At 53.8% G+C, this 20,560-nt stretch overlaps 1 protein-coding gene across 1 annotated transcript in view; it reads left to right on the forward strand.

The window, feature by feature from the left end:
- The window catches only part of SHANK3 (SH3 and multiple ankyrin repeat domains 3), a gene marked incomplete at its 5' end in the record, with an annotated part of 110,378 nt that overhangs the window by 14,936 nt on the left and 74,882 nt on the right, over positions 1–20,560 (forward strand). The window contains 3 exons of the mRNA XM_041476055.1: positions 3,486–3,820; positions 12,155–12,201; positions 12,323–12,480. Coding sequence (XP_041331989.1) covers positions 3,486–3,820; positions 12,155–12,201; positions 12,323–12,480 — 540 coding nt within the window. The remainder of the gene's footprint in view (positions 1–3,485; positions 3,821–12,154; positions 12,202–12,322; positions 12,481–20,560) is intronic.

Here is a 20,560-nt window from a genome sequence, read left to right on the forward strand (position 1 = left end):
GAGGAAATATTCCATGGAGTTGGAAATCTGGAAATGTCCTGGTCCTGGATCCTGGAGCTTGGACTTGGTGGTTCTTCTTCATCACCATTATCACCATCACTATAATCTCTCCCTTCCTGGGATTTTCCCACTGGGAATTGTGGATTCCAGAAGGTAGGATGAGGAAAACTTCCAAAGAATTGGGAGTCTGGTGGGAGTCTGGGAATGTCCTGATTCTGGATCCTGGAGTTTGGACTTGGTGGTTCTTCATCTTCCTCATCATCATTGTACTCACCCAGCCAGTTTGGAACTCCAGAATCCCGGATCGGTGAGGTTGGAAAAGAATTCCAAGGTCACCAAGTCCAAGCTGGGCCTGATCCCCACCAGAGCCCTGAGTGGAATTCCAGAAATTCCTTGGACACCTCCAGGGATGGCAACTCCAAAGCTCCCTGGGCAGCCCCTGTCAAGGCCTGACCGCCATTTCCATGGAAAAATGATCCCAAAAATCCAATCCCAGCCTGCCCTGGCACAGCTTGCGGCCGCTCCCTCTTGGGAAGTCCTTCAGGCAGGGCTTTCGCTTCCTGGATTTTTTCCAGGGGTTTTCTGTAAGGAATGATGGAGTCCAAAATGAAACATCTCCTGGAGATGTGTCCCATGCCTGGGTGACGCCTGGCCTTGGTGGGACATTCCTCTTCCGGCGGCTCTGGGAACACGGATCACCGGTGGCCTCGCATTGATTGGATTTCATTGTCTGGGAGAGCTTTTCCAACCTCCCTGGCTCTGAAATCCCATAAACTTTTTCCCAGTTTTCCCATTGGGATAGCCTTGGTGGGACATTCCTCTTCCAGTGGTCCTTGGGGATACGGATCACCGGTGGCCTTGCAGTGGTTGGATTTCACTGTCTGGGAGGGCTTTTCCAACCCCTTTGGCTCCAAAATTCCATAATTTGGAATGGCTTTCCTATTGGGATGTGGCCCCGAAATTCCATTGTTTTGTCCATTTTTCCCACTGGGATGGCCTTGGTGGGACATCCATCCTTCCTGGTGGCACTTGGGGACACAGATCACCAGTGACCTTGCAGTCATTGGATTTCATCGTCTGGGAGGGCTTTTCCAACCCCTTTGGCTCCAAAATTCCATAATTTTTACCCAATTTTCCCACTGAGATGGCCTTGGTGGGACATCCCTCCTTCCTGGTGGCCTTGGGGACACGGACCTGTGGTGGCCTCGCAGTGGTTGGGACTGATGGCCTTGGAGGGCTTTCCCAACCCCTCTGGCTCTGAAATTCCATGTTTTGGTCCGGCTTTCCCATTGGGATGGCCTTGGTGGGACATCCATCCTTGCTGGTGTCACCTGGGGACACGGGTCAGTGGTGGCCTTTGCGTCGGTTGGGATTGATGATTTGGGAGGGCTTTTCCAACCCCTCTGGCCCTGAAATTCCATTGTTTTGACCCCATTTTCCCACTAGGGTGGCCTTGGTGGGGCATCCCTCCTTCCTGGTGGCCTTGGGAACACGGATCAGTGGTGGCCTTTGCGTTAGTTGGGTTTCATTGTCTGACAGGGCTTTCCCAACCCCTCTGCCTCTGAAATTCCATAATTTTGTCTGGTTTTCCCATTGGGAATGGCCAGATGTGGGCGCTGAGGGCAGGGGGTGCCAACAGGATTCGGGAAGCGCCACTGCTGGGAGAAATTCCCACACCCGAGGTTGGAACTCATCGGAGAACGAACGCCCGGCGTTGCCACGGCAACAGGAAGAGTTCCAGGAGCCTGAAATCCTCGGACTTTGAACCTCAAATATTCCTCAGGAAAACATTCCGAGCATGGCCATGCTCAGCCTGGGCTGCTCCTTCCCAATCCCAGGATTTTCCTTCTCCTGGTGGCCTTGGAGCATCCTCAGGATTCACCTCTGGAAGGTGCCATGGGAGCAGTGGCCTTGGGATGGTGGCTCTGGGAATATCCCAGATCCAGAGGGCTTGGAATTCCCTGCTCCCTGTCCCCTGTTCTGGCTCGGAGCAGGAGCAATCCATGTTTATCCCAATGTTTTGGCAGCAGGAATGGGCTGGACGTGGCCGATTATGGATTTCCTACTGGATTTTGTCACAGGCACCGGACAAATTTTAGGGATGTTAAACTTCAGGATGGGAACGAGCTAATTAAACAAAATATTGGAAAATCCCATTTTCCTGGAAGTTTGGAGTGCAGGGGCCCCACAGCTGAATCTCGTCCCTTTCCGTAACATCTGGATCTGTTTAGGCTGGAAAAGTCCTTTAAGACATTGAATCCAGGAATTCCCAGCGCTTCCAAGGCCACCACTGATCCATGTCCCCAAATTCCACTTGAAATCCCTCCGGGATGGGGATTCCACTCCTGGTCCCTCAGTGGAGCCGGAGTTTGCACTTCCAGTTGGATTTGGAAGGTCACTTTTCCCCAGCAATCCCAAGAATTGGGAAGGAATTCAAGACAGGGAGTGGCTGGTGATTTATTCCATGTGTTGGTTATTCCCATCTTTCTCTTGGCACATTCCTGGAGCTGTGGAATAAGGACTTGGAATAGGAGGAGCAGCCGGGATTTGCGGAAGTTGATCCCAGCGGCAGCCGGACGTGGATTGTTGGGAATTCCACTGGTCCTGGCTTGGTCCATCAGAGCCTCCTGAGATGGCACTTCCAAACCCTTCCCAGCCCTGATCCGTGGTTGGATCCCATGGATTCCCTGTGCTGGGAGAGGAGCTGGGGGCAGATGGAGACCATTCCCTTCTTCCCAAACCAGCTCCACAAGAATTCCCAACCTTCTCCTCCACTCCCTTCTTTTCCACAACTGCACTCCCAACACCTAATCCTGTATTCCCATTTTTGGGGGGTTTAGATTCCCACCTAATCCCATATTCCCATTTTTTTGGGCCCGAGATTCCCACCTAATCCCATCTTCCAATTTTTGATTCCCAGTGTGTTTCTGAGAAACTCCCAACTTTCTACCCAACCCAGCTCCACACCCATTCCCAACCTTTTCCCTCACCCTCTTCCATCTTTTCCCACAACCACATTCCCAACACCTAATCCCATATTCCCATCTTTTTTAGGCCTGAGATTCCCAGCTAATACCATCCTTCTGTTTTTTATTCCCAGTGCCTTTCCAAGAAACTCCCAACCTTCTTCCCAACCCAACTCCACACCCATTCCCTACCTTCTCCCTCACCCTCTTCCATCTTTTCCCACAACCACATTCCCAACACCTAAACCCATATTCCCATCTTTTTCAGCCTGAGATTTCCACCTAATCCCATCCTTCTGGGATTAGATTCCCACCTAAACCCATATTCCCATCTTTTTCAGCCTGAGATTCCTACTTTATCCCATCCTTCTGTTTTTTATTCCCAGTGCCTTTCCAAGAAACTCCCAACCTTCTTCCCAACCCAACTCCACACCCATTCCCAACCTTCTCCCCCACCCTCTCCCATCTTTCCCCACAACTCCCAACACCTAACCCCGCATTCCCGCTTTTCATTCCCAGTGCCTTTCCGAGAAACTCCCAGCTACACCAAGCGCCGCCGGCTCCTCGGTTCCGGCGGGTTGGCGTCGCCGCGCGTCCTGCAGCGCTCGGCCAGTGACAACAACCTGAAAGCTGAGAGCCGCGCCTCCTATTCCCCGGTGCCGTCCCTCCGGAGCCTCCCGCCGCAGCTCCTGGTCCAGATGCAGGAAGCGGCCGCAGGAATTGCGGCCGGAGACGGGAGCTTGGCCAGCTCGAGCAGCGCTCGCAGCGCCCACAGCCGCTCGCCCTCGCTGCAGCGCGTGCAGGAGGAGAGGGAGGCCGAGGTGCCCTCGCTGCGCCGGAGCAGCCGCGGGAAAGCCAGGTATGGGATCGGGAATGGCGTCCCGGGGATTGGGCTGGGGCGTGGGAGGGGTTGGTGATGGGAATGGGATGTCGTGGATTGCGTTGGGATGTGGGAAGGGTTAGTGATGGGAATGGGATCCCCAGGATTGGGTTGGAATGTGGGAAGGGTTAGTGATGGGAATGGGATCCTGGGGACTGGGTTGGAATGTGGGAAGGGTTAGTGATGGGAATGGGATGCCATGGATTGGGTTGGAATGTGGGAAGGGTTAGTGATGGGAATTGGATCCCGGGGATTGGGAGATTGTGAAAGGAATTAGAGCTGGAAATGGAATCCCATGGATTGGGGGTGTGTGTGAAAGGAATTGGAGTTGGGAATAGGATCGTATGGATTGGGGTTGTGGAAGGAATTAGTGACGGGAATGGGATCCCATGGATTGGGTTGGGATGTGGGAGGAGTTAGTGATGGGAATGGGATCCCATGGATTGGGGAATGTGGAAGGAATTAGAGCTGGAAATGGATCCTATGGATTGGGGGCTGTGGGGTGGGAAGAGGGAAGAGTGGGAAAGGTTCGTTGTTCCAATGAGGAGCGTGGTTATGGTGGTCATTGGGTTTTCCGTGGGTTTTTCCTGCAATTCTGAGGTCAGATCCAGTTTTTCCCTGGATTTTCCATGAGTTTTTCCCTCCATCCATCCCAGCCAAATTTGGTTCTTCCCTGGGTTTTCCTTCTGTCCCATACTTGGATTCCGTTGTTCCCTGAGATTTTCCCTGGGTTTTTCCCTGAGAGTTTTTCTCTGGGTTCTCCCGCCACTCCATGCTTGGATCATGGATACCATGGATAGAGTGGATTCATGGATATCAGGGATATCGTGGATTACGTGGATATCATGGATATGGCATGTGGTGGTTCTGGTGGGATTGGGATTGGGATCGGGATTGGGATTGGGATCAGGATTGGATCTGGTGTTATCCCGCTGCTCCTCATCCCTGCCAGCCATGTCCCATGGGAATGTTGGTTTGCCTGGGATCAGGAATGGTCACGGGTTCCGGGGATTTTGGGACATCCCTGTGGTGACCACGGGGTCCGGATTTGGATTCAGAGGATTCTGTTGGAATTGTGGAATCCTCGAAGGGGAAGGATCCTAAAGCTGATCCAATTCCACCCCATTCCAAGGGCAGGGACACCTCCCACTATCCCAGGTCGCTCCAACCTGGCCTTGGAATTTGGGAAGCTCAGGAATTCGGGATGTGCCGGAGGCAGATCCAGAGTGGGACATGGAGGCATTGGGAGGTCAAAAATAGTGCGGGATTTTAAAATCCATAGTCCTGGAAATATTCCCAAAATTCCCTGGAGCAGCTCTGCCTAACTCCTTGTCCAAACTTCCCAAGGATTCCTGGAGCTGGCTTGTGATTCCCAACCTTTTGCAGGGAAAATATCCCTAGGAAAGAGCTCTTTGCTCCTTTATTTCCAGGTTTTTCCAGGGATAGAGGGATCATGGAGCTGGGGCGTGGGAGGGGTTGGTGATGGGAATGGGATGCCATGGATTGGGTTGGAATGTGGGAAGGGTTAGTGATGGGAATGGGATCCTGGGGATTGGGTTGGAATGTGGGAAGGGTTAGTGATGGGAATGGGATCCTGGGGATTGGGTTGGAATGTGGGAAAGGTTAGTGATGGGAATGGGATCCCGGGGATTGGGTTAGGGTGTGGGAGGAGCTAGAGATGGGAATGGGATCCCATGGATTGGGTTGGAATGTGGGAAGGGTTAGTGATGGGAATTGGATCCCATGGATTGGGAGATTGTGAAAGGAATTAGAGCTGGAAATGGAATCCCATGGATTGGGGGTGTGTGTGAAAGGAATTGGAGTTGGGAATAGGATCGTATGGATTGGGGTTGTGGAAGGAATTAGTGACGGGAATGGGATCCCATGGATTGGGTTGGGATGTGGGAGGAGTTAGTGATGGGAATGGGATCCCATGGATTGGGGAATGTGGAAGGAATTAGAGCTGGAAATGGATCCTATGGATTGGGGGCTGTGGGGTGGGAAGAGGGAAGAGTGGGAAAGGTTCGTTGTTCCAATGAGGAGCGTGGTTATGGTGGTCATTGGGTTTTCCGTGGGTTTTTCCTGCAATTCTGAGGTCAGATCCAGTTTTTCCCTGGATTTTCCATGAGTTTTTCCCTCCATCCATCCCAGCCAAATTTGGTTCTTCCCTGGGTTTTCCTTCTGTCCCATACTTGGATTCCGTTGTTCCCTGAGATTTTCCCTGGGTTTTTCCCTGAGAGTTTTTCTCTGGGTTCTCCCGCCACTCCATGCTTGGATCATGGATACCATGGATAGAGTGGATTCATGGATATCAGGGATATCGTGGATTACGTGGATATCATGGATATGGCATGTGGTGGTTCTGGTGGGATTGGGATTGGGATTGGGATCGGGATTGGGATTGGGATCAGGATTTTATCTGGTGTTATCCCGCTGCTCCTCATCCCTGCCAGCCATGTCCCATGGGAATGTTGGTTTGCCTGGGATCAGGAATGGTCACGGGTTCCGGGGATTTTGGGACATCCCTGTGGTGACCACGGGGTCCGGATTTGGATTCAGAGGATTCTGTTGGAATTGTGGAATCCTCGAAGGGGAAGGATCCTAAAGCTGATCCAATTCCACCCCATTCCAAGGGCAGGGACACCTCCCACTATCCCAGGTCGCTCCAACCTGGCCTTGGAATTTGGGAAGCTCAGGAATTCGGGATGTGCCGGAGGCAGATCCAGAGTGGGACATGGAGGCATTGGGAGGTCAAAAATAGTGCGGGATTTTAAAATCCATAGTCCTGGAAATATTCCCAAAATTCCCTGGAGCAGCTCTGCCTAACTCCTTGTCCAAACTTCCCAAGGATTCCTGGAGCTGGCTTGTGATTCCCAACCTTTTGCAGGGAAAATATCCCTAGGAAAGAGCTCTTTGCTCCTTTATTTCCAGGTTTTTCCAGGGATAGAGGGATCATGGAATTCATTCCATGGAGCTGGGGCAGGAGAAATTCCCAGGTTTGCAGTCTGAACAGCTCAAGTTGGGAAAAATCTTGGAAGTTTTAATTCCCAGCAAAAACTCCTTCACTCCACAGCAAGGGATATCCATAATAACCGGAATCTTGTCACATTTTCCTGGAAAAATCCTGGAGAAAAATGGATTCTGGGGCAGGTTTTCCAGGGAATATCAGGAATATTTAGTGTTGTCCAAGTTTTTTATTCCAAGGGAGGTTTTCCAGCCCCTGTCCCAGCTCCCTCCCTTCCCTTTTCCTGCTCCAGAGCTGCTCCCAGAATTCCAGGGGATCCCTCAGCCGTTCCCAGGAGCAGCAGGGCTGGGCCAGCAGAACTTTTCCAAGTGTTTTTTCCAGGTTTTAGCTGGATCCCTCCGCCCTCCCTCCCGGCCGTGACTCTGACTCATTCCCCACGTGCCGGAGCCTCCGGAGCCTCCGCGCTTTTCCCAATCCCACTCCAACACCACGAGTTTCCCCATCCAACTCCTCGTGCTGGGATCATCCCTCCGGATATTTCATTCCTTACGTTCATCCCAGCCTCATTCCCAGTTTTTGGAGCCCTCTGGATTTGGGAAGGATCTTGGATCCATCCTGCTTTTTCTGCCCAGCTCCCGGCGCATCCCAGATTTTTCCATTTTGGGAAGGGAGGCTTTGGAGCAGGGAATCATCCCCTGGATCTGGGAAGAGCCAGAATTTTTGGGATCAGCTCCTTTTCCCACCGATCCAAGGCAATTCCCTCCTATCTCACATTTCTTCCATCCAGGCTTTGTTTGCTCCAGGTTTTTTTATCCCCTCAGGGAATTCAGTGTCTGAATTCCTCCAGTTTTCCTTATTCCCATTTTTTTCCCCTTCTCCTGGACACACGACCAGAGTTTCCAAAATAATTCTTGGAATGCTTTAATCCCTCCTCAACATTCCCGATGTGTCCGGCCTGGCTCATCCCAAAATCCTTCCTTCATTCCTGCTGCTCCTTTCCAGCTGGGATCTTCCCAAAATCTCCTTGCTTATCCCAGATTTCAGCACTTTGGAATTTCCACATCCATGGGAAAGTTTTCCCTCTTTGCCATCAACCAAAGGAACACCAGGAATTCCCAGCAATTCCTGGGATTTTTTTTTTCCTGCTGGTGTTTGATTTAGGGAATGAAATGAATTGTGGGAATTCCCTCCATGGGCATTTCCCGGTGGGATGCAGAGGTTTGGATTTTTCCAGGAACAATTCCAGGTCTCCAGGTGGTGTTTGGAGTCAAATCCCACCCCTGGAAGTTCCCAGATCCGGGTTGGATGGGGCTTGGAGCAACCTGGGATGGGGAAAGGTGTCCGTGTCCATGGAGAACAATCCCAGGAATGTTGGGAAGAGATCCTGGGAATGTTAGGAAATGATCCTGGGAATGTTGGGGAAAAGGAAACTTTAGGGAAAGGATCTTGGAAACTCTGAGAGAACAATCCTGGAAATGTTGGGAGAATGATCCTGGGAATGCTGGGGAAAAGATGCTGGAAATGCTGGGTGAAAAATCCTGGAAACACTGGGAGAACAATCCTGGAAATGCTGGGAGAAGGATCCTGGAAATGCTGGGCAAAAAATCCTGGGAATGTTGAGCAAAGGGTCCCAGAAATGTTGGGAGAAGGTCCTGGGAATGTTTGGGAATCCCTGGGGCTGAATCCGGATCCGTGGCCACCGGCAGCTCCGGGTGCCACCCCCAGATCCCACCTGGGAAAGAGGGGCCGGAAATCCTGGGAAACAGAAATCCTGGAACCGTGTCCAAGTGCGGAGAAGGAGAATCCCGGGATGCTCCCAGAGGGTGGAATTCTCCTAAGAGCAGGAATTCTTCCTAATTCTCTGTGAAAATTCAGGTTTTCCCTAATTCTCTGGGAATTCAGGAATTCTTCCTAATTGTGTTTGGGAATTCAGGAATTCTTCCTAATGCTGTGTGAAAATTCAGGAATTTTTCCCAATATCCAACCTAAAATTCCTCTGGCACAGCTCGAGGATTTCCTGGGAGCAGATCCCAAATCCCACCTGGCTGCTGCCTCTGCCATGGAATTCTGGATCCTCCTTTATTCCAGGATGGGCCCCCCTCCCCAATTCCCTCCAGATGCTCTTCCCAGGATTTGGGCTCCTTTCCCTGGAAAAGAGGGGTCAGGAATTCTGGAAAACAGAGCCAGAAATTCTGGGAATTCTGGGAATTCCCAAGGGAAGCGTTGATTAAACCAATCCCAGAATCCTTCGCCTGGAATTCGCTTCTGATCGTTCCCATGAAATTCCATGGAAATTAAAACGTCCTGGATTTTTGGGATCGTTGGATGCATCGGAAACGATTTTTGGGAATATTGTGCATTCATCCACCTGGAATGGGAATTCTCTGGGGATTTATTCCAAGTTTATTCCCGTGGAGGTTTTTCCATCCTGGAATGGGACAATTCCCAATGGAAGCACCAGCAGGTGCCCAAATCCCGCTGGACGCTTCCATGGGCTGGAATTTCCTGGAATCGGACATGGAGTCCCATCAATCCCACCTGGAATTCCAACGGGATGGAGGCAATCCAGGACAAAAAATTCCATGGAGCGCAAAACCCAGGTTGGGAGGAAGAGCTGCTGCTCCTTCCCAGAATTCCCTTTCCCTTCGGAATCCCGTGGGAATCCCGGCGGGAGGATGTGGCCACCGAGCGTGGAGAAATCCTGGGAATTCTGGGAATCTCACGGGCCGCTTAATCCCCGCTGCTGGATTTATCCGGCTGCCGCTCGGAAATCCGGGATGAGCTCGGGATTCATGAAATGAGGGCCTGGAGCGGGGAGATAAAAGGGATGAAGGGAAAACTCCGCTGGGAAAACGCCCAGGAATTTGCTCCCATGGAAAACATCCAACCCCATCCCGGCAGCTGCGCTCCTGGAATTTTTTTATTTTTTTTCCTCGTGGAATTTTTTGCTGATGGGATTTTTTTACTCATGGAATTTTTCTCCTCATGGAATTTTTTCCTTATGGAATTTTTCTCCCCATGGAAATGGGGGGGTCAGGCCTTGGAGGGGCTGCCCAGGGAGGTTTGGAGCGCCCATCCCTGCAGGTGTCCAAAGAATTCCTGGAATTCCGCTCGGGGCTCTGCTGGGGGGCCCAGGACGGGCTCGGTGTCCTTGGGATTCTTTCCCAAGCTCTGGAATTCTGGGATTCGCGCTGAGAGCCGAGCTCTTCCCACACTTTTTCCACGGGAATTCTTGGGGCTCTTCCTGCCAGGAGAGAAGGGAGCGGAGCTGGAAAGGAGGGAAAATTCCGGAAGGAGCCGGGAAAGGCGGGAAATTTCCGGAAGGAGCTGGGAAAAGGCTCAGCCCGGGGCACGGGAGGAGGGCACGGGGTGACAGAGGTGACACTGGGACACAGGGATGGCACAAGCGGTGGTGGCAGTCAGTGTCACTGTGGGTGGCACTGGGACACAGGGTGGCACAGGTGACAGTGGCACAGAGTCACTGTGGGTGGCACAGGGACACAGATTGTCACAAGGGTCACAGAGTGGCACAGGTGACAGTGACACAGTGTCATTGTGGGTGGCACGGGGACACAGATTGTGACAACTGACACTGGGGCACAGGGTGGCACAGGTGACAGTGACACAGTGTCACTGTGGGTGGCACAGGGACACAGATTGTGACAACTGACACTGGGGCACAGGGTGGCACAGGTGACAGTGGCACAGTGTCACTGTGGGTGGCACAGGGACACAGATTGTGACAACTGACACTGGGGCACAGGGTGGCACAGGTGACAGTGACACAGTGTCACTGTGGGTGGCAGCGGGCACAGGGTGGCACAGGTGACACCGGGCCATAGGTTGGCACTGGTGGCACAGGTTGGCACAACTGGTGGTGGCAGTCAGTGTCACTGTGGGTGGCACTGGGGCACAGGTTGACGCAGGTGACACTGGGGCATGGTTGGCACAGGTGACAGTGGCACAAAGTGTCACTGTGGGTGGCAGCGGGCACAGGGTGGTACAAGTGACAGTGGGGCACAGGGGTGGCACTGGTGGCACTGGGACACAGGCTGGCACAGGTGACAGTGACACAGAGTGTCACTGTGGGTGGCAGAGTGGGGCACAGATTGTCACAACTGGCACTGGGGACACAGAGTGGCACAGGTGGCACTGGGGCACAGGTTGGCACAAGTGACAGTGGCAGAGTGTCGCTGTGGGTGACAGTGGGGCACAGGGGTGGCACAGGTGGCACAGGTTGGCACAACTGGTGGTGGCAGTCAGTGTCACTGTGGTGGCACTGGGGCATGGTTGGCACAGGTGACCTTGGGAGTCAGTGGGCACAGGGTGGCACAGGTGACAATGGCACAAAGTGTCACTGTGGGTGGCAGAGGGGCAGAGATTGTCACAAGGGGCACAGGGTGGCACAGGTGACAGCAGCACAGAGTGTCACTGTGGGTGGCAGATTGTCACAACTGGCAGTGGGCCGCAGGCTGGCACAAGCGGCACTGAGGCACAGGGGTGGCACAGGTGACAGTGGCATCCAGAGATGGCACGAGTGGCACCAGGGCACAAGGGTGGCACAGGTGACGGTGGCACTGTGGGTGGCAGTGGGCACAGGGGTGGCACAGGGGACAGTGGCATCCAGAGATGGCACAGGTGGCAGTGGGCACAGGGGTGGCACAGGGGACAGTGGCACCCAGTGTCGCTGTGGGTGGCGGCGGGCACAGGTGGCACAGGGGACAGGGGTGGCAGCGGTGTCGCTGTGTCTGGGCGGGGCTCTGTCCCCTCAGCGCGCCCGGAGATTCCCCAGCGGAGCATTCCCGGGAGCGCCTGCAATTCCCGCATTCCCACAGTCCCCTAATTCCCGCAATTCCCGCAATTCCCCTAATTCCCGCATTCCCACAGCCCCGTGAGCCCCTAATTACCGAATTCCCCTAATTCCCGCAATTCCCCCGTTTCCCCTAATTTCTGCAGTTACTCCACAAAAATTTTGGGGGGAAAATACGGAATTTGAAGGGAAAATATGGAACTGGGGTGGAAAAACATGGAATTGTGGGGGGAAATATGGAACTGGGGACACCGGGAACAGGCACCACGGGCACCCCTGGGCCGGGAACGGGAGCCAGGGACCGTCCCTCCTGTTCCCGTGCTCCCTCCCTCCCTGTCCCTCCATCCCGCTCCCATCCCGCTCCCTCCCCGCCGCGTCCTCCCGGCCCCGGAGCCGCTCCCTTCGCTGCCCCCATCCCGATCCCGATCCACACCCGATCCCACTCGTGTGATCCCATCTCATCCCAGTCTTACTCCCACTCCCATTCCCACTCCCATTCCCGCACCGGTTCCTCCCCGGGGCAGCGCCGGCAGCGGCCGCCAGGGGGCGGCTCCGGGCGGGCCCCGCCGGGACCGGGACCGGGATCGGGATCGGGATCCGGGAGCGGGAGCGGGAGCGGGATCAGGAGCGGGGAGCGGGATCGGGATCGGTGCCGGGATGGCTGTGGCATGGTCCCACACCCATTCCCGTTCCCTCTCCCATGGGACCGAGCCCGCGCCCCACGCCGCGCCCGCCCCGCTGCGCGGGCCCAAGCGGAAGCTTTACAGCGCCGTGCCCGGCCGCAAGTTCATCGTGGTGAAGAGCTACGCGCCGCAGGGCGATGGCGAGATCCAGCTCAACCGCGGCGAGGCCGTCAAGGGTGAGCGGGGACACCGGGACGGCGGCGGGGACACGGGGACAGCGACGCGGACACCGGGACGGCGGCGGGGAGCGGCCGGGGAGGGCGGGAGGAGCGGCGGGTGCTGCCCCCGGTGCTGGATGCGGCAGTGGCGGGGCCGCGGCTGGGATGGATGGAGGGATGGATGGATGGAGGGATGGATGGGGAGCTGGAGGGATTGGGGTTCCTGCCCACCTGTGGGGCTGAGGCTTTTGGGGTTCCTGCCCACCTGTGGGGCTGCGGTGCCTCGGGTTCGCTGTGCAGGTGTGGGGCTGCAGAGCTGTGGGGTCTGCGGGCTGCAGATTTTGGGGTGTCCTGCCCACCTGTGGGGCTCAGAGGCTGTGGGGTCTGCAGGCTGCTTTGGGTGTCCAGTCTGGTTGTGGGGCTGCAGGGCTGTGGGGTGTCCTGCCCGCTGTGGGGCTGCAGAATTTGGGGTGTCCAGCCCACCTGTGGGGCTGCAGAGCTGTGGGGTGTCCTGCCCGCTGTGGGGCTGCAGAATTTGGGGTGTCCAGCCCACCTGTGGGGCTGCAGAGCTGTGGGGTCTGCAACCCACCTGTGGGGCTGGAGCTTTTGGGGACTTGAGCCCACCTGTGGGTGGGGTCTGCAGGCTGCTTTGGGTGTCCAGTCTGGTTGTGGGGCTGCAGGGCTGTGGGGTGTCCTGCCCACCTGTGGGGCTGCAGAATTTGGGGTGTCCTGCCCACTGTGGGGCTGCAGAATTTGGGGTGTCCTGCCCACCCGTGGGGCTGCAGGGCTGTGGGGTCTGCGGGCTGCTTGTGGGGCTGCAGGGCCTTGGGGTGTTCCAGTCCATTTGTGGGGTCTCCAGCTTGTTGGGTTGCAGCTTTGTGGGGTGTCCAGCCCACCTGTGGGGCTGCAGAGCTGTGGGGTCTGCAACCCACCTGTGGGGCTGGAGCTTTTGGGGACTTGAGCCCACCTGTGGGGCTGCAGCTGTGGGGTGCCAACCCAGCTGTGGGGCTGCAGTTTTTGGGGTCTCCATCCCAGCTGTGGGGTCTCAAGCTCGGTGTGGGGTGTCCAGCTCACCTGGCTGGTCTTCAGCCCAGTTGTGGGGTTGCAGTTTTTGGGGTCTCCAGCACACCTGTGGGGCTGCAGCTTTTGGGGTCTCCAACCCACCTGTGGGGCTGCAGCGCTTTGGGGTCCCCAGTTCGGCTGTGGGGCTGCAGCTCTGTGGGGTCCCCTGATTGGTTTTGGGGTTGCAGCTTTGTGGGGTGTCCAGTCTGCTTGTGGGGCTGCAGCTTTTTGGGGTCCCCAGCCCAGGTGTGGGGCTGAAGCTCCGTGGTGTTTCCCGAGTGGCTGTGGGGTGCCCTGGTTGGTTTTGGGGCTGCAGCTCTGGGGGTCCCTACCTGTGGCTTTGGGGTCCCCAGCCTGGTTTTGGGGTCCCCAGCCTGGTTTTAGGGCTGGAGCTCTGTGGGGTCCCCTCCCGGTTTTGGGATCCCCCTCCCGGTTTTGGGGCCACAGCTCTGTGGGATCCCCAGCCTGGTTTTGGGGTCCCCAATCCTGTTTTGGGGTCTCCTTGCCGGTTTTGGGACCGGAGCTCTGTGGGGCCCCCATCCCGTTTTTGGGATCCCCAATCCCGGTTTTGGGGTCCCCTCCCGGTTTTTGGGCCTGAGCTCTGTGGGATCCCCCTCCCGGTTTTGGGATCCTCTCCCGGTTTTGGGGTCCCCATCCCTGTTTTTGGGACCAGAGCTCTGTGGGGTCCCCAATCCCGGTTTTGGGGTCTCCTCCCAGTTTTGGGGCCCCTCTCCTGGTTTTGGGGTCCCCATCCCGTTTTTGTGATCCCCCTCCCGGTTTTGGGGTCCCCTCCCGGTTTTGGGGCCGCTCTCCCGGCCCCGCTCCGACTCCGTTCCCATTCCCGGCGTTTCCATTCCCGTCCCTCCGGGGCCGTGTCCTTGTCCCCCCCGCGCCCATCCCGGCTCCGCTCCCAAATCCCTTCCCCACATCCCGAATTCCCAACCCCCCTCGCCCATTCCGGCTTCTCCCGGCTCCGCTTCCCGAGCTGCAGCGGGAGCCGGGAAATTTTCATGGATAACGCCAGGGGAAAAAAAATTAATGGATAACAGCAGGGGAATGTTTGTGGATAACACCAAGGAAATTTTCATGGATAAAACCGGGGAAATTCTCATGGATAATGCCAGGGGAATTTTCCTGGACAACGGCAGCGCTGCCGTGGGGTTGGGCTGGGAATTCTGCTGGAAGTTCGGAATTCCAGCTGCCGGCTTCCAGAGGAAGGGAATTCCCTGCCAGCCGGAGAATTCCAGAGTTTTTCCCCCCCACCCCGGAAAGTTTCGGGAGCTTCTCCTCCTCTCCCTCCTCCGCGGTTTTTTTGTGGATTCCTGGCACGACACGGGGCTGGAGCCTCTGGAATGACGGGAGAGGGAGACCGGGAATATTCCCAGCTTGGAATTGCGGCTCCCACATTCCCGCTGCCCTTCCCGTGGATTTGTTTTCCCTGCGGAGAGCGGGAGCCGGCTGGGAAGGGTGGGGGGGGCTGTGCTGAGGAATTCCTGTGGATTCCTTGGAATTCCAAGGGTTTCACGTGGGATTTCGGCATGCCTGGGACGCAGGTGTGGAATTCCAGGATCCGGGAAGGATTCCTGGGATGTGAAATGCTTTTCCCGATGTTTCCCCCCCGGCCTTTTCCCCGCGTTTCCTCGTGCTGCCGTGGAGTGGGTGGTCCTGGAGCCGCTGCCACAAAATCCTTGGGATTCGCTTCTCCATCCCAAAATTCCTGGCTTGTGATCTCCAGGGAAAAACAACCCGTGGGAAGAGGGAGGAGGAGGAGGTGGAGTGACCCCTGGGAGCGGGAATCGCTTCCCGCTGGATTATTCCCGGAGTTCGGGAGGATGAGGGGCTCAAAGCCAATCCCTTCCCCCATGGAATTGCTCCAGGAGAGGCTGATCCGTGGATTTTTGGGAATTTGGCAGCTCCGGAACGGCGCTGCTTTGTCATGTTCCGTGGATTCGGGAAAATCCCGGAGCCAGCCGGAGCCCTGAGCTCGGGGAGAGGCCGGGAATGTTGGGAGAGGCTGGAATTGGAGGAATTCCGGCCGAGGGAACTCTCCAGGGTTCTGGAATGATTGTGGGGGGATGGTGGAGAATCCTGGGAACGGGAATGTTGGGAATGGAGCTGGAAGGATGGGAAAAGGTTTGGGAATGGAAGGGATTCCTGGATGAGGCTGGAATTTCAGGAATTCCAGCCAAGGGGCAGCCTGGGAATCTCCAGAATCCTGGAATGATTTGGGGGATGATGGATCTCATCCCTATCTGTGAGATCATTCCCATCCCATTCCAAGGACAGGGAAATTCCCACAATCCCAGGCTGCTCCAGCCTTTCCTTGGGCACTTCCAGGGATGCAGGGGCAGCCCCAGCTGCTCTGGCAATTCCAGCCCAGCCAGGAATTCCAAATTCCCAAAATCCCACCCCAATTTCCCTTTTCCCAGTGGGAAGCCATTCCCTGTGTCCCATCCTTCCATGCCTTTCCCAAATTTCAGCTCTCCTGGAGCCCCTTCAGGCCCTGGAATGTGCTGGAAGCTCTCCCTGGATCCTTCCCTTCTCCAGGAGAACATTCCCAATTTTCCCAGCTTTTCCCCCCAGCTCCATCCCTTGAATCCTCCCGGTGCCTCCTCTGGATTTGCTCCATCAGCTCCACGTCCTTCCCGGGATCCTTCCCGATCCCATATTCCCGTTTTTCACCACATTTCCCAGGATCAGCTCATTCCCGTGGCTTCTCCAGGGCTCGGAATTCCTGGGAAGTTTTTCCTTCATCCCAAGGTCAGGAATTTCTCCTCCTTCTCCTGGTTTTTCCTCTGGGAAGGTCATTTGGGAAGGGTTGGGAAGAAGCCAGGATGCAGCTGGTTCCCAGCTGGAAAATTATCCGAGCCCTCGGGAATGCCATCTGTCCCAAATCCCGCTTTTTCCCGGGCTATATTCCTTCATTTCAGGTCAGGCCGGGATTTTTCCATTGGGATTTTTGGGATTTCAGGTCACCGGGAAAAGTTTTGTGGGATTTTTGGAGCCGCTCCGCTTTGAACTTCCCGAAATCCAAATTTCCTGGCTGGAAATCCAAGGAAAAATTCTCTGCTGGATATAGGGGGAAACAAAAAAATTGGGATCTAGGGATGGTTTGGTGGGATGGCCTCAGGATTTTTGGGATTTTGTTGGAAAAGGGTTTGGAATTGTGGCTGTTCCATCCCTGGAATTGTCCGAGGCCAGTTTGGAGCAAACTGGGAATGTGGGAATTGGAATTGGATGGTCCCAAAGATCGTTCCCACCCAAACCATTCCAGAATTCCAGGAATTCTTGGCTCCACCTCCCATCCAGGTGGAGGGATCATGTTTGGGTTTGAAAAATTCCCAACTTTTCCTGTGCTCTGCTTTTCCTTCAGCATCGAATTTGCCAGGGAAAATCCCTCTTCCCAAATTTCCACATCTGCAGGGAAGCTGGACAGGACAATTCCTGGATTTTTTTATTGCCTGCCTCCCTGTTTTTAATGGAATTTCTTCCCTATTTGGAGAAGTCCAAGAATTCCCGTGGTGTTCCTTGGTCAGGATCCATTGGAGTCATCCCAGAGTTTCTGAAATTCCCAAAAAATGAGATTTTCCCAATGTGTGGATGGAAATCCATTGGAAAATCTTGGAAATATACAGGATGAGGCTGGGTTATTCCAGAAAATTCCCATAAAATGACGTTTGTTCCTGGAATCTGGGAGTACATTGGGAATCTTATCAGTTATCCCTGGAAAAATCCTTGGTGATAAGAGAGGGAGATCCCATCAAAACTCGGATTTTTGGGACCGAATTCCCACATTTCCTCTTTTTCCCTCCGTTTTTTTTGGGACAGAATTCCCACATTTCCTGCTTTTTTCCCTCCAGGTTCCCAAGCCTGGGCTGGGATTTGTGCACTCAGCTCTGGAGCTGGATCCAAATCCATTAAAATATTTTTGGGATTGACCAGCACAGGAATTCCCAAGGTTTTACTCTGATTTCCAGGTTGATCCTGATGGATTTTCCCTGGATCTTCGTTTTGGATGGATATTTTCCTTTGGAAAAAAGGGAGAGTGGAATGGGATCAATTTTCCCACTTGGATGAGTGGGAAAATTCTGCCTTGACACCAAAATCCTTCCCTTAGTTCATTCCCAAAGTTGGAATTCTGGGAATTCCAGATCAAGAAAAAAAAAAAAAAAAAAAGGATTTTTCCTGGAATTCTCAGGAAGAGCCTCCATTATAAATCCAATTTTCCAGGCCGGAATTCTCAGGAAGAGCTTCCATTATAAATCCAATTTTCCAGGCCGAGGCTTTGCAAATCCCTGGGATAATTTCTTTTTGGGAATCAGATTTTTGGGATCAGGGGCTGGAGCAGGAAATGCTCCTGGTGGGAAAAACCTTTGGACACAGAAATCTTAAACTTAGCAGGAAAATTCCCAGATTTTTCCAAAATAAACAAAATTTCCTCTCTTTAACATTTTAAGGAATAATTTTAAGGATTCATTTCAGTGTTCCTGCATTTCCTGGTGCTTTTCCTGGATTTGAATTCCAGAATTTAGTCCCAGAATGTTCCTTTTCTCCATCCTCTGGAAAAATCTCCTTGTGCTTCCCCTTCCCCATGGGAATTCCATTGGGAATCCCTAAATTATGGGATATTCCTAGAAAAACCAAGGTGGCACCTCAGGAATGGAAACCCCATTGGTTTTTTCGGAATAATTTCAGGATTTTCCTGAGAATTCCAGATGGATTTGCTCCCTCCTTGGCTCCAGACAATCCTGGGAATTGTTATTCCCACCTGGAATTCCAACCCATAAACGAGGGGCTCCAAGTGACCCCAAATTCCCAGCTGGAATTTGGGAAGCACCTTGGTTTTCCGTGGAAATGAAGAAACCTGGGAGTTATTCCCATCGGGAATATTCCACCGCGCGCTGAGCTGGCGGCCGGCCCCGATTCCCATCCCAAAATTAGAAAATTCCTCATTAATTCCGCTCCGCATCCCGGTGACCTCGGAGCTGTCCCACTTTTCCAGCGTGACCCAAAATCGGCGGGAAAATTCCAGAGGGAATTGAGTTCCCGTAGGGCCGGGGAGCGCTGGGATCACAGAGCGTTCTGGGCTGGGAAAAGCCGGGAATTCGGGAGGCGGGAAGAACGGCCCTGGCACCGTTGGGTTCTCATGGATCGGCTTCCTCGGGATCTTGGCTGGAATTTCAGCCTCGTTTGGGATCTGGGGTTGGGTTCCGAGGAGAGGTTCAGGGTTGGATTTGGGGTTCAACCAAATTTGGGATTGGAGGGGTGTCCGTGGCCTGACCTGGAATTCCAACTGGATTTGGGATTGTGGGTTGAGTTTTTAGGGGCTCTTCATGCTCTGACCTGGAATTCCATTTGGGTTGGAATTCCCAAATTCCAACCAAATTTGGGATCTTTTTTGGATTGAAGGGGTTCTCTGTGATCTGCTCTGGAATTCCAACCAAATCTGGGGTCTTTTTTGGGATTAGAGGGCTTGTCCATGGTCTGACCTGGAATTCCAACCAAGTTTGGGAGTTTTTTGGGATTGAGGGGATTGTCTGTGGTCTGACCTGGAATTCCAACCAAGTTTGGGATGGGAAGAACGGCCCTGGCACCGTTGGGTTCTCATGGATCGGCTTCCTCGGGATCTTGGCTGGAATTTCAGCCTCGTTTGGGATCTGGGGTTGGGTTCCGAGGAGAGGTTCAGGGTTGGATTTGGGGTTCAACCAAATTTGGGATATTTTTTGCATTAGAGGGCTTGTCCATGGTCTGCTCTGGAATTCCAAGGAAATTTGGGGGTTTTTTGGGATTAGAGGGCTTGTCCATGGTCTGACCTGGAATTCCAACCAAGTTTGGGAGTTTTTTGGGATTGAGGGGATTGTCTGTGGTCTGACCTGGAATTCCAACCAAGTTTGGGATCTCTTTTGGGATTGGAGGGGTGTCCAATCCGATCTGGGGTCAAGGGTTGGGTTTTTAGGAGCTCTTCGTGCTCTGACCTGGAATTTCACCCAAATTTGGAGTCTTGGGTTGGGATTGGAGCGGCTTCCTCGGGATCTTGGCTGGAATTTCAGCCTCGTTTGGGATCTGGGGTTGGGTTCCAAGGAGAGGTTCAGGGTTGGATTTGGGGTTCAACCAAATTTGGCCTGACCTGGAATTCCAACTGGATTTGGGATTGTGGGTTGAGTTTTTAGGGGCTCTTCATGCTCTGACCTGGAATTCCATTTGGGTTGGAATTCCCAAATTCCAACCAAATTTGGGATATTTTTTGCATTAGAGGGCTTGTCCATGGTCTGCTCTGGAATTCCAAGGAAATTTGGGGGTTTTTTGGGATTAGAGGGCTTGTCCATGGTCTGCTCTGGGATTCCAACCAAGTTTGGGATCTCTTTTGGGATTTTTGGAGGGGTGTCCAATCCGATCTGGGGTCAAGGGTTGGGTTTTTAGGGGCTCTTTGTGCTCTGACCTGGAATTTCACCCAAATTTGGAGTCTTGGGTTGGGATTGGAGGTGATGTCCATGGTCTGGCCTGGAATTCCAACCAAATCTGGGATCTGGTTGGGTTTTCGGGAGCTGTCTGAGGTCCTGATCTGGAATTCCAACTAAATTTGGGATCTTGTGTTGGGGTTTAGGGATTTTTCCATGGTCCTGACCTGGAATTCCAATGAGATTTGGGATCTTGGGTTGGGATTTTTGGGATTGTCCATGTTCTGACCTGGTTGAGGAGTCCACACTTCCCTGGACAACATTCCAGGGGATAATTCCAGGGATTTAGCTGGAGACCATTCCCATGTTTCATTTCCATGTTGTTCTGTTTGTGCCTCTGCACTTTTTCCATGGTTTTTTCCTCTCTTTTCGCTGTTTGTTTTTTTTTTTTTTGTCTCTTTTCCATGTTTTTTTTTTCTCTTTTCCATGTTTTTGTCTCTTTTCCATTCCCATCCATGCTCCAGACCAGCAGCTCCGTGAAGTAGGTAACTATGGAATTTTTCCTTGGAATTTTTTTTTCCTCTCCCAGCTTTATCCTTTTTCCCACATTTTTTCCTCGCTGTGGCCTCCAAGTGTGG

This window comes from Pyrgilauda ruficollis, unplaced genomic scaffold, assembly GCF_017590135.1.
Source record: "Pyrgilauda ruficollis isolate IOZ18807 unplaced genomic scaffold, ASM1759013v1 scaffold373, whole genome shotgun sequence".
In the NCBI taxonomy this organism is placed as follows: domain Eukaryota; kingdom Metazoa; phylum Chordata; class Aves; order Passeriformes; family Passeridae; genus Pyrgilauda; species Pyrgilauda ruficollis.